The sequence below is a fragment of the Acanthaster planci genome, linkage group LG05, assembly GCF_054643075.1.
Source record: "Acanthaster planci isolate LZ-2023a linkage group LG05, COTS_SCS, whole genome shotgun sequence".
NCBI lineage: Eukaryota > Metazoa > Echinodermata > Asteroidea > Valvatida > Acanthasteridae > Acanthaster > Acanthaster planci.
Window position 1 is genome coordinate 1931127 of NC_141781.1, and position 15478 is coordinate 1946604.

Genomic DNA, 15478 nt, shown 5'->3' on the forward strand with positions numbered 1-15478 from the left:
ACTTGTTTTTTCAGGACCAAAAAAATGGCAACTTCCATGGACAAGGCATGACCAGTGAGTTTTGTGTTTTGTTTTACCACCAGCCTTTACAGTTGGCAAAATGAGCATCGGAACAAAGTTATTCATGCTTTTACTTTGGATAGGAGCTTTGTTTGGTATTGGCATTACAATATTCAGTCGCGGCTTTTTGTTAAACAGACTGGAAATTCCAGAGAAAAGTTTGTGTGTCGGCGATGAAGATGCAGGGCAGGCGCAAGAGGGCGCTCGACAGTTGTGCGGAGAACACAGGAGGTATTCCAAGGCGATTGTTATTGTCATTGATGCACTTCGCTATGATTTCACACTTTACAACGAATCCCTGGATGATAAATCAGCCCTGCCTTTCCAAAATAAACTTCCATTTATACACAAACTGCGCACAGAGAAACCGCAACAGTCGCTGCTCTACAAATTCTTGGCAGACCCGCCCACAACAACAATGCAGCGATTGAAAGGTCTTACAACAGGGAGTTTGCCGACATTCGTGGATGCAGGCAGCAACTTTGCCAGCACCAAAATCACTGAAGACAGTTTCATCCACCAGTTGCGCCATCTGGGCAAGCGTATTACGTTTATGGGGGATGACACTTGGGAATCGCTCTTTGAAGGATACTTCGTTCGCTCCTACCCCTTTCCGTCATTCAATGTGAAGGATCTCCACACTGTAGATAATGGTGTGATCAACCACCTTGTGCCAGAGATGGCCGAACAGGACTGGGATGTTATCATTGCCCATTTCTTAGGAGTTGATCACTGTGGTCATCGCTTTGGACCTTTTCACTCAGCCATGGGAGAAAAACTTCTGCAAATGGACCAAGTTCTTAGGTTTGTTTTCTGACATGCCTTCCAAAATTTTTTCATACATTGTGCCATAAATTGAGGTTTCTTTATGTTTGGTCTCTAATTAAAAAAAATACCAGGGGATCATCATACACAGCCAGAAATAAAGAGGAACTTTGAGTAATTCACCAAGGAATAACGCGTGGCCTTGCATATCTTTTTCTGCATGCCAAAGTGGTCTCCACAGTCCACAAGCATGTCTTATTCTTTGTAGTAAAACAAATATCACTGATCCATGTACATACGGGGTGTTTGAGTGGTTAAGATTTTTGCACTATTCAAAAAGTAGGAATTATGAGTTAATAGCAAGATGTCACAAAAGCTCTTGGACATCACTCAGCTTGTAGCACTCACCGTGGGGTCATTGAGGGGAACCTACACTAGATATTACAGTTAACATCCTTTCACAACAGCTCCAGCATTGCTTGGTGAAGCTACATGTATATACATAACGGATTTCAGATAAGTAGCAAGCCTTACAGCAATGAACACAACAAGGGATGAGTTGTGCTGTGTTTATCTGAAACCCATTGATGCATATGAAAATTCGGGGTCGAAAGACTGTTAGGGTTGAAGAAATTGAATGTAAAAGTTGCAAGTTTTTTGTCAACTGAGATCACAGTTAACAAAACATCAGCTGTCCTTGACTGCCCTGTTCAATATTTCAGATCAGTGGTGGAGAGGCTGGACGATGACACGGTACTATTTGTGTTGGGAGATCATGGAATGACACGTACTGGTGATCATGGTGGGGATAGTAAGGATGAGATAGCTGCCGCACTTTTTATCTACAGTAATGCTATCCTGCATCAGGAGACTATTGATATGGTAAGTGAATGTTTTGAATTTGAATTTGAAATGGTTTATTAACATAAAACATCATCGTGACCAAAGGCTGAATTAAGACATTTTTTCAGTGATAAATACATGTATGTTATAAATACAAATAATAAGCTCATTAAAAGAAAAAGCAGAAAAAATAAAATATTGACTATTAAAATTACATCAGATAAAATGTGAATATAAGAATAAGGATTCTGTAAAATAATCAAGAAGATGGAATCATAACACTTGACCTTTCCTTTCGCCTAAAAATAGTATGAGTATAATAGTATGTATGAAGGTAATAACCCTAAAAATTGACAATAAAAAATACCATTATTGTAATACAGGTGTAAACATAATTACTAAACAACAATTTAAAGATATTCTTGGTTAAAAACCTAGTGACTCTTAACACTTCAATATTGTATACATTAATCAAATTTGACTGAGTGCAGTCATAAGCAGGACAATGATTAACTTCTGTTTGCATTCATCACTTTGGAGAATGCGCGACAGATAAGGCATAGGGCTGTTGTGAAATCTATTGGTTCTATAGTTATAGGTTTCTCGTTAACGTCCATTCCTCGTATTATATGGTCAATGTCTCTGAGGTGAAAGCAAATGATGCAGTGGACAGGAGGGTAGCTGAAGTGATCATGCAAACATCAAGCACAACTTGGAGCATCTCTCTTCCAATGGACAGAGTCCACATTGTGTCAATGTAGCATCATACCTTGTGTACTGAGCTCCAAGAATGACTTGTAACTCTATGTATGTAGTTCGGGTCAAATTCATATGTGCTCGATCTAGTCAGCTCTTCTCAAGATCTGTAATATGAAACGCTAGTTATTGTTGCAGTTAAAATACATACGTCGTACAAGGAAATGATCTCCTCTAAGTTTACTGGTTACGAACGATACATGCACACCCCCTCCACAACGAAAAAAGTAAAAATGCAGGCTCAATCTACATGTAGGTATGCCAAAATATAGACACACAAACTTAGTGACAGTGGAAAGTGGCAATTTGGGATCAGACAAGGTAAGGCTAGATTTAACTGATATTGGTGGAGATTTCTGATCTGTTCAGTGTTTCAGCCTTAACCCGGGAGGTATCCATGACTTTTATTTCATTTAGATGTAGTTTTGACAATAATGATTGAGAGTGTACGATGTACATGTACATATTGTTCTTACAGGTACATGTATGTTCCTGAAACATAAGAAAAAACATTTCCATTTCTAACTGCCTGCTCAGCAATTAGTAGCTCAAGGAATGTTTGTAAAATTTTCTTTCAAAAGCACACACCATCCATAGGTAGAATTATTTTCATTTTGTTAAATGCCACTGCTGAAAGAGGTTGTCTTCTGTGACTGAGTTTACGGTAGATGACTGATTAAACAGTAACCTTTGTTTTCAACATTTGCAGTGTTAGCTGTCATATCGGTTGCAAAATGACCAGCAGACAACCAAGTTTATGTTTCAGTTGTGTTAAAGCACAATTTGAAGAACTGAAAATGGTTTTATACATGTACATGTGCATGAAGCTGTTACTTGTAGCTGCTACTCCTAAATACAAATGCATATATGTGCAAGTGCATTTAATTACTTCCTAACCAAAGATAATTTGGAATAAGGATCTTCCTGAGATACCAGAGTTGCATCCGCAGATTTTCACATTTTGAAATGGATTTTGCAACTGAGCTCTCTCTGTTTTGATCTCTAGAAAGCTGTCCGAATTGCTTCCCAGATTGACCTGGTGCCTACCTTGAGCCTCCTACTTGGTGTTCCAATTCCATTCTCCAATCTTGGCAGCATCATACCCGAACTCTTTGGCCTGGTTCCTCTCTCAAACCAACCCAAGCTAACCGGTATGAACAACTGGCCTCCGCATTTGCAGTCACTGTATAATAAAGTTGGTGCTTTATGGACAAATGCTCATCAGGTCAAGCGTTACCTTCAAGCTTACTCAAAAGTCTCGGATGAGTTTCCAAGGGGTCAGTTCAACCTGCTTCAGAATTTCTTTCAGGAAGCAGAAATTGCTGTACAAGAGCTGTTGCAAAGTTCTGCCTTCGATGAAAGCCGCACCCTTGCATTGTTGCAGAAGAGTGAGCAGGTGTATTTGGATTATCTGAACCAAGTGAAGGAAATGTGTCGCAGTATGTGGGCACGGTTTGACCTAACCTTAATCATCCTAGGCTTAGCCGTAGTCATTGGAACGTGCCTGATCAGTTATGTGCTTCTGACGCACAACTATAACTTTGGCAATAGGGCTCAGCTTGACTCGGCCCTTGGCACTCTCCTGAAAATAATTGCAGTGAGTATAGTGGCTTGTGTATTGATTGGAGTGACGATGAGTTTAACCATTCCTAGTCTTCATGTGTATTCAGCTGTTTTGGTACTGACTGTACCGGCGGTGGGCTCCCTTCTGAATGCAGTTGTATGGATTGCATTTGTGTCTGCAGAGATGAAGGTCTCCTACTTCTTAAGATTCTGGACTTACCCTCTGAAAACTGTGATGGCGGTGATCTTAACCTTTGCGTATGCAGCCTGCTTAACGTCCAACAGTTTTGTCATCAACGAGGGCTATGTGGCAGCTTTTCTAGTGCACAGTCTTCATTTGGCCTGCGTGTGCTCCGTGGGTTCAGTCTTTGTCCAGAGTAAAAACAGCAAAGAGACCACAAGGAAGAAAACCAAGACTGAAAAGTCGCGAGACATTGGGCATTTTCTCACACATCCGGTGACAGTCTATATCTTGCTAGCCGTCGCGTTTCACCTTTGCATCCGATTCAGCAGCCTATTCCTGGCTTGCCGGGAGGAACAGAACCCTTGTCGGGAGTCTGAACTCCTCAGATCCTTGGGGGCATTCTCTGATGACACAGGAAGCTACAGGAATTACCGATATTTTATGTCGGTTGCTTCTTTAGCTGTCATCCCGGCCTCCTTAACCTTTTGGCTGAATAAACAAGGGAACTTGAACGGAGGAGCTGCCCCAATGCTGAGCGTTGCCTATGCCCTGCCAATTGCTACAGTGTGTATTTGCCTGAATTGGGGTCTCCAGGCTCTACCTCAGAAGATGTTGGACAATCTTCCGGCCTGGCAGCAGGTTCTTTTACCCAGAACGGCCTACATCATGCTGTTTGTAGCATTCATCTCTGTCCTGTGGAATCCACTGTGCATCTTCTTGATCCCGCGAGAGGACCCCAAAAAGAAGACGCTCCAAGTGGAGTACCCTGGAGAGGTGGAATCTGTTGTGCCCAAGATCTTCAACCACCTGAAGACGACATGGAAGCGAAGCAGCCGGCAAGGCAAGCAGCCCTCCGATGAAGACCAAGATGAGAACAGGGAAGCCTCCCCACCTGTTGTGTACGGTCTCGCCACGGTATTCTCAGCGTGTTGGCTGCTGGTAAGCGCTACTGTTGCTCTTCTTGTAGCTCTGCTTCTTGGTGATGGCCTGGCACCTGTTGTGCTAACAATGCTTCTACAAATGGTGGTTTATCTGGAGCTGTACGCCGTCATTCGAAGGCAGCAACTAGTTCCATTGGAAGCTTTACCAGACCTCCACCACATTGGTAAGTCCCTTTAACCATCGGCTGTCATGATCCATAGTGATAGCTTGATTTTGACTTATATGTATTTAAATACTTCAAGTTTGCAGTTGATGACAAATTAACGTTATTTGATTCTAGTAAGGTTAGCCTCAAATTTTGTACATACATGTGTACTGTACATTGCAGATTTCCCAGCTCTTTCAGCTTCTTAAAAGCTATATGCATGTTCTCTCCACTCAATCAGTTTCCTGTCTTTTGATTGGATAAGTCTCGAGATGAAGTCCGTTAGAACTTACCTCACATGATAGCATAAGCACTCCGTTTTCATCTCAGGGGGTTGCTATCCATGGAGGGATGCCTCATCAGTGGTATTTTGGCTTTCCTTTCAGCTACTTACCAGGTTCCTTGGTATGCTATTGCTGCCTGGGGCTTCATGTCCAGTCAGTTTTTCTTCGCCACGGGCCATCACGCCACCATCTCATCAATTCGATTCGATTCGGCATTCATTGGTTTCCATGGTGACTTCCCTTCATATCTGTACTTCATCCCCGGTGCCCTAATCACCATCAACACATTCGCGTCTCAGATCGTCTTTGCCGTGGCATTGCCTCTTCTGCTGATCTGGCCCTTCACCCGAGGGAAGATGTTTGATCGTAAGAAAGATGAAGACCGGAAAGGCGAATTGGGTCTGCACGTCAGTAACCGAGAGCTACGCGTTGCATTTTTTCAAATCATCCTTGCTTATCTATTATACAATGGTATTCAGGTATGTAGATCATTATGTTCATGTTTTTACGATTTCCTATTTTTGTTTCAGAAAAGGTGCATTTTGAAAATTAACAACGTTTTTATGAGTTTGGGCACCAGCTTTTGTAAATATAATCACTTTTTTTATCAGTTTCCTAGAAAAGCCACAAGAACTCAAAATTCCAGACGTAAGTGCAGTTATGTCACACAGAGGGTCTCTTAAAAAAACATTGCTTTGTATGACGTAATCCAGTTTAATAACATTTCAAGGGTGACAAATCTGTAGGGCTGCGCCGAATTTCCTTATATTTTATCGATTATTGAATATTCAAATAATATTTTCCAAATTTGAATATTCAAATGCAAATTCATAAAAAGGAAGGGAGAACTTTATTTTGTTTTAAATGAGACAAATACCGGTAACACTATAGAGGCTTGTGTAAGCAGATTCAAATGAAACGCGACAGAAATCTTACAGTGATTCAAATGGTAAGTTATTCATTGAAAAATCTAAAAAGAAATAGAAATTTTAAACAGGGCAAGAAGTATTGTTCGTGCCGTAAATCGTGGCTGGAGATACTCCTAGACGTGAGAAGCTATTATAGTGATTATAATTTACACTGTGTGTCATTGCAGCTGACATTGTATATGGTTTGTTCATCAACAATCTGCCCGTTGGAACGACCGAATATTCGTATATTCGATAGAATTGAGGGTCAAATATTCGAATAGTGAGTTTTTTGAATTGTGTCAGCCCTCATTAACATGAGATCCATTGGACTACCTTGTCATAATAGGAACCTTGTACTATCAGGAATGTAAATAATGAAAAAAAAAGAGATTAGACTCTAAAAGCTCCACGTTATAGTGGAACCTTGTCTTAACAGTACTCTTATAAACAAGGTTTGACTGTACACGATGCAACAATTTCTCTATTGCTGCAGGTTAACAAGAAATCAACACTCTCTATTTTGTATCCTTCTTTGGCAGTTGGTTGGAGCCATGGTATCTGCTGCCATCCACCGTCGCCATCTCATGGTCTGGAAGATCTTCGGTCCTCGGTTTGTCTTCCAGGGCGTGTCCTTCCTGGTTGTCATGGTGATCCTGATCCTCTTGTACCTCCTCCTCGTTAAAATTGACCGGGCCATTTCCCACTGGCTTCAGGTTTTATTCCAGGATGCTAGCTGAGTCCGTCGGTGGGGTGTGGCGACGGGGGAGGAAGTGGGCTGGGGCAGGTGTTTAGACAGGAGTGCTGGACTGCTCAGCTGTATATATATCAGAGATGTGGGTCAGTTGGCATGTCATCGGGTGTGTCACCCCGCCATCAGTCAGCTGTGTATGCTCAGACTGGTTGATGTCTTTGCAAGACAAGTGTACATAAACATAACCCGAGCAAGTTTGATCAAGACTTGCTGCTAACCACGGTTGATTGGCTCTGATGGCTCTCCTGCTGACTGAGAGAGGGCTGGTTTTTATAGCTGACTAGCCTTACAAGGTTGGTCATCTCGTTGGTTGTAAATAGCCACACAGGTCAGTGTACTGTGGAAAGTTGCATATATTGATACAATTATGCAGGTTAAAGGTATGATTATAGATCATCCACTTGGTAAGGGATAGTTCTTGGGTGTTCATTACCTTTAGCACCCTGTTTCTTGTAGGCTGAATAGGCAACAAATCTTGACTGAGCGGTTGTCTTGCCAAACTCAGGTTAGAAATTTGTGGTTTTCTGGCTGAACTGAGTACAATCTATTGTCAAAATGTACCTAAACTAGGCCTATCAGGATTGCCTAATGGTTCCTTGAGGTCAAAATGTTAGTTTGAGAAAGTGGACTTTGTTTCCCTAGTGTAGGAATAGGGTGCCAAAGGTAGTGAACACCAGTTCTTGGTGATTGGATGTGTCCTGCAACACATGTGTAAGTAGTAATATTTTGCTTCAGGGAACATGTCTGCAGACTTGCAAATCTGTCTAATATCTTGTGGTAAGGGCTCTGGGAATGAATAAAGGAATAAATATGTGCATGGTCTGTCTTACACGTGCTTGTCAAGACCGGCTAAGGAGAATGGATGTGTGTGACTGATGGAGGAGCCGCAGGCATTAGTTTAAGACCGGCCAAGCGCGTACTGTATTAAGTCCCATTCATAAATACCTTTTTAATCAGAGAGTCAAAGGAAATCAATAAATAATAGATTTCCAATGATTTTGTTCTGAAATTTTAATGTCAGTTTCCCAAATACCCCGTCTATTCTATCGTATAGTCCTTTTGCAAGTTGTCCAATAGAATCTCCCTATAAACAGACTTAGCGCGCGCAAGGGAAGTTGTGTGCACACAGACTCTTGACCAATCAGAATCAATAAAAATAGTGATTTATGCAGTAGGCATTATCACATCTCTGCGGACATTATCAAATGTTAATTAATACACGTTGTTGAATATGGAGGCTGTGGTATTTATGAATTGGAGTTCTCACCCTGATAATGTAAAGCACTGTTCATTGAAAAAGTACAGTTGTGGTCGGTGCTTGGACAGTAAGCTAATCTTTAGTACGAAATTATCAGCAATTCAATCAGAACGTCTGTTGCACTTTAATACTTCATTTACAGGTTTGTGCAAAAATAATAAACAAATGTTTCGGCTGATGAGGTACAGAAAAAAAGAACAATTGGAAGCTCGATGAGAATGGGCACAGTCTTTTACAGTTGTAATCAAACACCTTCAGTCCAAGTGTGTATGAACTTGCGACCATAGCTGTTGGGCCAAATTTGTCCATCAATTTCCAATCAGAGCGTCATATCATCGAACGAACCGTATTTCATCGAGTATGAACCCATTGAGCCCAATCAGAATGGGCGTGTGTTGAAGGATTTTTTTCTCTTCGCTTTGCCCACCCAGATAGATTTGGAAGACCCCCATGTTCTGGTTCTTGACAGAAGTAAGGAAGAACGGATCAGGGCCAAAATATGGACACATTGAGCAGTCTGTTTTGTGTGTGTGTTCAGTACCTTTGAAATATTAAATCTTTCTTTAGAAATGAGAAAACGAAAGATGCACATGAATCTTTGAATAATTGAGACTTGGAGAATGCAGTTCTTGTACCGTTGGAAAGCCTTTTTTTCATTTTCATTTCTTTTAAAGTATTTGTATGAAATCAGGATAAGGATATAAAATTTATTTAGCACTATTTCCATGCATCAGGCGCATTTTATCTGGAGTTTGCACCTGTCTAATTCTGCAAGCAAATGCTTTTGTAAAATTGTAGTTTATTTTTTTTCCTGAACATAATTTCCTTTATATGAAATGGACTACAATCGCACAATCAACAGTGTTTCTTGTTTTTTCTACGCTGTCACGTTTTCCGCGTTGCTTTCATATAATCGTCATAATTCCACATTAAACGAACATTGTTTCTTTGGATGCATTGTCATACATAGAGATATTTCTCAGGAAAAGAGTAAATATTTTGTGCTGTCATTCAGAAGAAATAGAACAGAACTCCAATCAAAGGGTAAATTATTTCCTAGTTAAGTAATTTGACATAAAACTGGTTGTGTATAAGTTGGATATACAAAGTTAAAATACGACTGACTCCGAAGATTTGTGCGACCGAATCATCACAGATTCTTCTGTGGTGAATGTTTTTAGCGTTCAAAGGCTAGCAAGAAAAGGTCGTAGAGTTGGCAAACTCATTATAATACATGTTCACGTGACTGTTATTCTGTAAGAGGATCAAGCAAATTGTCAACAGGGCAACTGAATGAATGAGTAAAATAGAATAGTCATGTTAAAGCAATGGATTGAAACACATACTCTGGAGACCCTGACAATAAAGTGATGAATGTATGTGTTCCTTCTTATCTTTTGACTAGCTGTTGACGACCGTGTTCGACCTCTCAGGTGTCGATTGACTGTCAATGGTATTTACCCAACCAATCATTAAAATGCTTGAGTTGAAACGTTTCAGTGATGCTATATCGACGTCTCGGAATTATTTGCGGCGGAAAACTCTGAACGAGCCATAGTGCAAAATAACAAGCTTCCAATATATTGACTCCTCAACTGAGAAATTAGTCTGAAGTGCAGTCAGCATTCGGGTTACCTTCAAATATAATTATAGTCATGCGCAGTGACTTATTGGCGGCATCATCACAATGATATTCCCTCTCCTTCCCTCACGGGTTCGAAAAAGGAAACTGTTATGGACTTATTTTTAGGAACTAAATGTTCAACCGCTGTTGTCGCACGCATGGATGCTTCACAACAGTCGTCGTCGTGAGAAATAAGCCTTTGGAGGCAGTGTCGGGCAGGTGTAGCTTGTAGGAATATTCGCCCATAACACTTCCGTGTGATAAATTTTTGGGTAGTTGCCCCGACAGTGCTTGGATTCAGGATCAAATCTGCAACTAGACTTATTTTTTTGGAATTACGACTTCAGTTTGGAGGCTTGCTTACTCTTATTTTACTTGGTAAGTACACGTACAAGCATGTCTAAATCCTTTTATGTTCAGATCCACAAAACATGAGACGTTATCACCATTGTAACTGCCGATGACAAGGTCAATGGTTGAGGTTCCCTGCTCAGTCGATTGGAGGTGCTGTTTCCTTTTTTTCAAGCAGACAAAATGAGTGTTAGATAGTTGTCTTTACCTTATTATGATATGCGAGAGATGTTTATCTATCAAACTTGACAATAAACCAAATCGGCATTTATTTAGAAATACCTTGGCTCCATGAAGTGATTCTGTTTTTAACTTCCTGTGGCATTCCCTTGTAGATATCTAAACAGAAATAGATCTTGAAAGTTCAAACCTTTCGAATGACAATGAGAATTCTTTGCGCAGTGTCTTGATCCTTACCATGTCGTTCCTGTCCAGACTATTGCCAGGGTCTTTGAAGGTTTAAAGCATTTAATATAATAAAAGGGTTTTGCTGGTATATTCATTTTTAGATTATGAGCCCACACGTGTTAGCTCGTGTGTACTGAGCATGTAAATGGAAAGAATCTTTCACATATTTTAGTTGACCATGGCATTTCGTGGTCAGATACGTCTGATTTTCATAAAACTGGTGTAGACATGATTTTGAGACATTTTGGAAAACTTCTGAAGGATTAATTAGTACAGAAATTGTTTTTTGAAAGATATCTGAGGAAAAGTTAATATGGTGGCTTCCACTCCCGTGGCTTGGGCAGAGTAGGGCCTGCAAAATACTTGCACGAGACCCGCATGAACACTTCACATAGGAGCCGGACCAGAGCCATAAATGACAATAAGAACTAAATCTATCATGTACATACGTGGAAAGTGTTCAAGTACGTACATGTACGTGAAAGAAAATTTTGTGTGTGGCGGTAATACGCTCCGTACATATGTTCATAGTTGCGGAGAGTGAATGAAGTCGTGCAGAAGTGAAACACGGCAAACAGATGCGAATGCGAAGCAGACCAAAACCGGCGGCCACAAAATCATACCTTCCGACAGAGACCAAGCAATGATACAAGCAGTACAGGTAACAGTCATGCACAGTGACATATTTCGACGTTATTTCATGGCTGTGGTTTCCCTCCCACATAGTAAATAGAAAAATGCTCCTAATTGTGCATTCATGCAAATGTGCCTGAACGCCAAATATTCACTTTAGCTGTGTTGCGCCTGGATGCTTCACTAATGTCGTTGTCGTGAGAAATAAGCCGGTCTAGTCAGGCAGGTGCAGCATTGTTTGAATATTCGCCTGTTATACTTCCGTGTGGGAAATGTTTGTGCGGTTACTAAAGTGATCATAAGCCCAGACGTAGGATTTTAGTTCGAATCTTTACCCTCACTACTCATTTTAGATTTTTTTCAAGTCAGTTTTACAGCTTGTATTTCATGTAAGATTATAACCAAAAGGGGTGTCAAAATATAGTTTCATACATTTTGTTTGTAAGAAGACATAGGAAATTGCACTTTCTTCCTACGATAGAAATTTAATTTTTTTTCTATATGTACCTCAGCAAACAAAATAAAAACAACTTAACGGAAGATTTGTTGGATTGGTCAAGTGCGGAAACTTTAATTTAGTTTAATTAATTAATTACGAGAATGTCCGTACAGTATTAGGGTAGAATTAATCAATTAATCAATTAGAATAACTTAACGCTCTATGCCTCCAAAACACTTCTGGGAATCGAATCATTCCCTTTTGAAAACTCTTAAAGCAATATTCGATTTAAAGATAAGTTATGTTTAAAACACCAATTGATTTTGTAAGCCAAGGGATTTTATGGGAATAAGATAACTTTGATGGGATGGTTGCATATAGATATTTCGGGATCTTTTCGACTTCCATCTCCCATGTCGGGAAAATAATTTTGGGGAAATATGGGCATTACTTGCCGCCTATTCTCCGCCCTCACTGAGGCTGTGAAGACCATCGTGGGAAATATCAGGTACAAACGGACACAAGGCTTGAAGGACTATTTCCTGTGTTCTGGTGTAGCTTAATGGATGCTTGGTTGAAACGATTCCCCTTTTTGAGCAGGTTAATCGCCGGTTGAGAGGTGAATTGCAGTCTACAGGATGACCAAGTGTGTTTATGTATCGCTGGGCGATTGCCACTGGACAGGTTGCAAGTTTTGGCAATAGTTACCTAATGGGAGCCTTGCCTGATTTGATCAGTTTTGGATTTGGATAAATGGATTATGAGGCTGTCGTGTTTAAAGGTACAATCCCTACACGTTGAAGATTGAGCTAATGTCGTCGAATCTGAGGAAACCAGAAAAAATGATAATGCAAATAAATAATATACACAGGTCAGCTAGAGTTGCGGAGACGTGGCCGTAATGCTTGACAAGCTCCTGCAAGGTTGTCTGCCATGATGGGCTTTTCCTAACAGTAGGTGAAGCGTGGTTACGCGGATAGCCTCGAAGAGCAGTTTTAAATAACGGGTACCCGGTAATCGGTAGGTGAGGGTAGTCCAGCCAGATCACTTGCCCATTTGACTGTAGCTGCAAGACGTCCGCTGCTGTTTTAGTACCCGATGAGCCTATGGACAAGTGAGATAGGTTCAGACAAAGATGATAGGTTGTGCATCTGCGCCTGCTTCCTACCGATTCCACACTGCCTTTTACTTAGCTGTCGTAGAGTCTGCCTTGGCCGAAATTAGAAGTGTAGGTAGCACGTCGCTGACAAGATGAGACAAGTAAGGATTTTCCAAATCCCTTCCTTTTTGATTCCATGCTTACGTCCAAAAGGAAAAAAAGAGAGAAAAAGACCAAGTAAAACCAGCATCAAGCTGTGCAAATGCAATACGCTAACATCCAGCTAAATTCGATCCTTGTATAACATAACCACTAACCTATGACCCACAAATAGGCCATTTATCCTGGTATTGTGAGTAAGACCGACCCACCCAGCCAACCCAACCCAACCCAAGACAACCCAACCCAAACCTAAACCTGTTTATTTCCAAAACGATGTCTCATTTTCAAAGGTTGCATGTTTATAATTAACGCAAAGACCCGTGAATAATGGGCATGGTTGGAAGAATGTTGCATGTTTGTTTTTTCTCTCACTCTTTAAACGATTACGAGACGTTTTTCAAGCTAAAAGGAAGATAAAGTTCGAAAACTATTTCATTTGAAATGTTCATGAAAACTGGTTCTCCCATCTACGAGAAATTGGTTGTCTGTAAATATTTTTAAGTGGACAATAATAAACTTATGCATAAGACGCAGATGTTTTGATATCTAAAAATGGTAGGTCGCCCAAGTGCTCCATCATCTAAAGAGAACGACTTTTAAAGAATATATCACAATTTATTGAGTTTATAATTGGAATGGTACTACACTTTCTTCAAAGGCTAGTTCAGCACCAATGTTATTGAATATATCTCATCTTGCTCTTCAGCAGAGTAGCTCTACGAGGAAGCTTTACATTTCTCATGCGTTTCCCTCAAAAGATATAGTCACTGGCTTGCACTTTACTTTGTAAGAAAGGCATATCAACACATGGGTGTAAATCCCGAGGAAGATAAAATATACCCAACCCCCCCACTTTCTGAGATAGGGCGATGGGCTACCAATAAAAATCCACTTTTATGCCATTTTAGTGTAAGATTCTGCTTGAATGTACCGTAATATGCATTACAAATGTACATCAACATCGTGACCATCGACCTTTTTCGTTTGGTATCCGATCCCTCAAACCACTTTTCAATTTTCTATGGCCAGTCGAGTCATTCCCCGCCTCTTCCTATCCTCGACCCCAATTCCCAGTACAAATTTACACCATGGGTGAGTTGCACGTTTTAATTGTAAAGTGATTTTGTATGTTTCCTTTCTGCAATAGCGTCATTTCCTGGTATCATGCCTACGTCCCTTGGACACTGCGCATATTGGCTGGTACTCAGCGTACTTCTCGTCACGCTGCCCGCTTGCCACTCACAGAATGAACGAGTTGTGCGCCAAGTTCAACCACCCTACCCGCACAGCAGATACTTTACTGGTATGTTTGCTGATGTTACTTTTCACCTTTGCAAAAAAGGCTCTTAAAAGAAGCAATGGGCTTCTGGCTTTAAAAAGCGAGATGAACTAGCCTCTCGTGTACTTTGTTCATTTTAAGTCAGAGCGTTGAAAACAATAGCAAAATATGCCCCAACAATGGCGTGAATGAATTGACTCTGATTCGACTTGAGCCGACAATTTCATCAGAACATACAATTTGACTTAAAGTTTATAAGAGTCGATTCCCAAAAATAAAGGCGAACGTCTTTTAAAAAAATACTTGCAATAACTTACAGTGCCAGTTTGTAATGTTTATGCTACGCGTTCTTATCGTCGAGTCTAGTCGGATGTGGTGTTACCCTATGTAGTAAAGCAGAGATAAATTTCAAAATGCTGTAATAGTACATATATAATGTTAAAATATGAATCGAATTGACCCGAGCAAAATACTTGAATCGACTCGCATTTTAGAGCTTAAAATTCATTCAACGTAGCATTTGTCAAACAGACAAGATTATGCCGTCCATATCCTCCAAATATTTGGATCTTATTAGATGCGAGAGGTACCGGTAACTATCCTGAAAATATGAAAATACTTTGTTTCAAAATTAAAAATCAAGTCTATAACGTAATGCCTAACAGATATTGATGCAAACAATTAAGGTGTCTTCAAAATGAGTTATTAGTCAGAATTTGCTCAAATACGTCATAAAGTTCGAAGTTCAACATAGAACAGCACACTAATCTGCAGTAAATTTATCCGGTGACATCATGTTTATAATCCATGCAGATTTATCCCGCTTATTCATGACGCCTGGACCCAATGCTTCAATTAGCGAAGGCAAATATTACCGGACCCTGACGTTATTCAACGGCCGACTATTCGTGGGAGGAAAAGACCAATTGTTTTCTCTAAATCCCGCCGATCTTTCATTGGTAAAACATTTCAAACCTAAGAAATGTATCAATTATTAGAATGTCGATATCAATTTTACCAT

At 40.3% G+C, this 15478-nt stretch overlaps 2 protein-coding genes across 3 annotated transcripts in view; both read left to right on the forward strand.

The window, feature by feature from the left end:
- Positions 1-9855, forward strand: pigo (phosphatidylinositol glycan anchor biosynthesis class O). The gene is made up of 5 exons (XM_022247284.2): positions 1-864; positions 1548-1707; positions 3431-5276; positions 5645-6021; positions 6993-9855. The coding sequence occupies exons 1-5, from the start codon at positions 101-103 to the stop codon at positions 7188-7190; spliced, it is 3345 nt and encodes a 1114-aa protein (XP_022102976.2). The 5' UTR covers positions 1-100; the 3' UTR covers positions 7191-9855.
- LOC110985862 (semaphorin-2A-like) overlaps positions 7234-15478 on the forward strand; it is a 26345-nt gene continuing 18100 nt past the window's right edge. The window contains exons 1-3 of one of the 2 annotated variants that reach the window (XM_087137206.1): positions 7234-10464; positions 14326-14481; positions 15271-15416. In XM_087137206.1, the coding sequence (XP_086993332.1) occupies positions 14343-14481; positions 15271-15416 (285 nt within the window). In that variant the 5' untranslated portion in view covers positions 7234-10464; positions 14326-14342. The remainder of the gene's footprint in view (positions 10465-14325; positions 14482-15270; positions 15417-15478) is intronic. The other variant, XM_022247287.2, reaches the window with a different exon arrangement.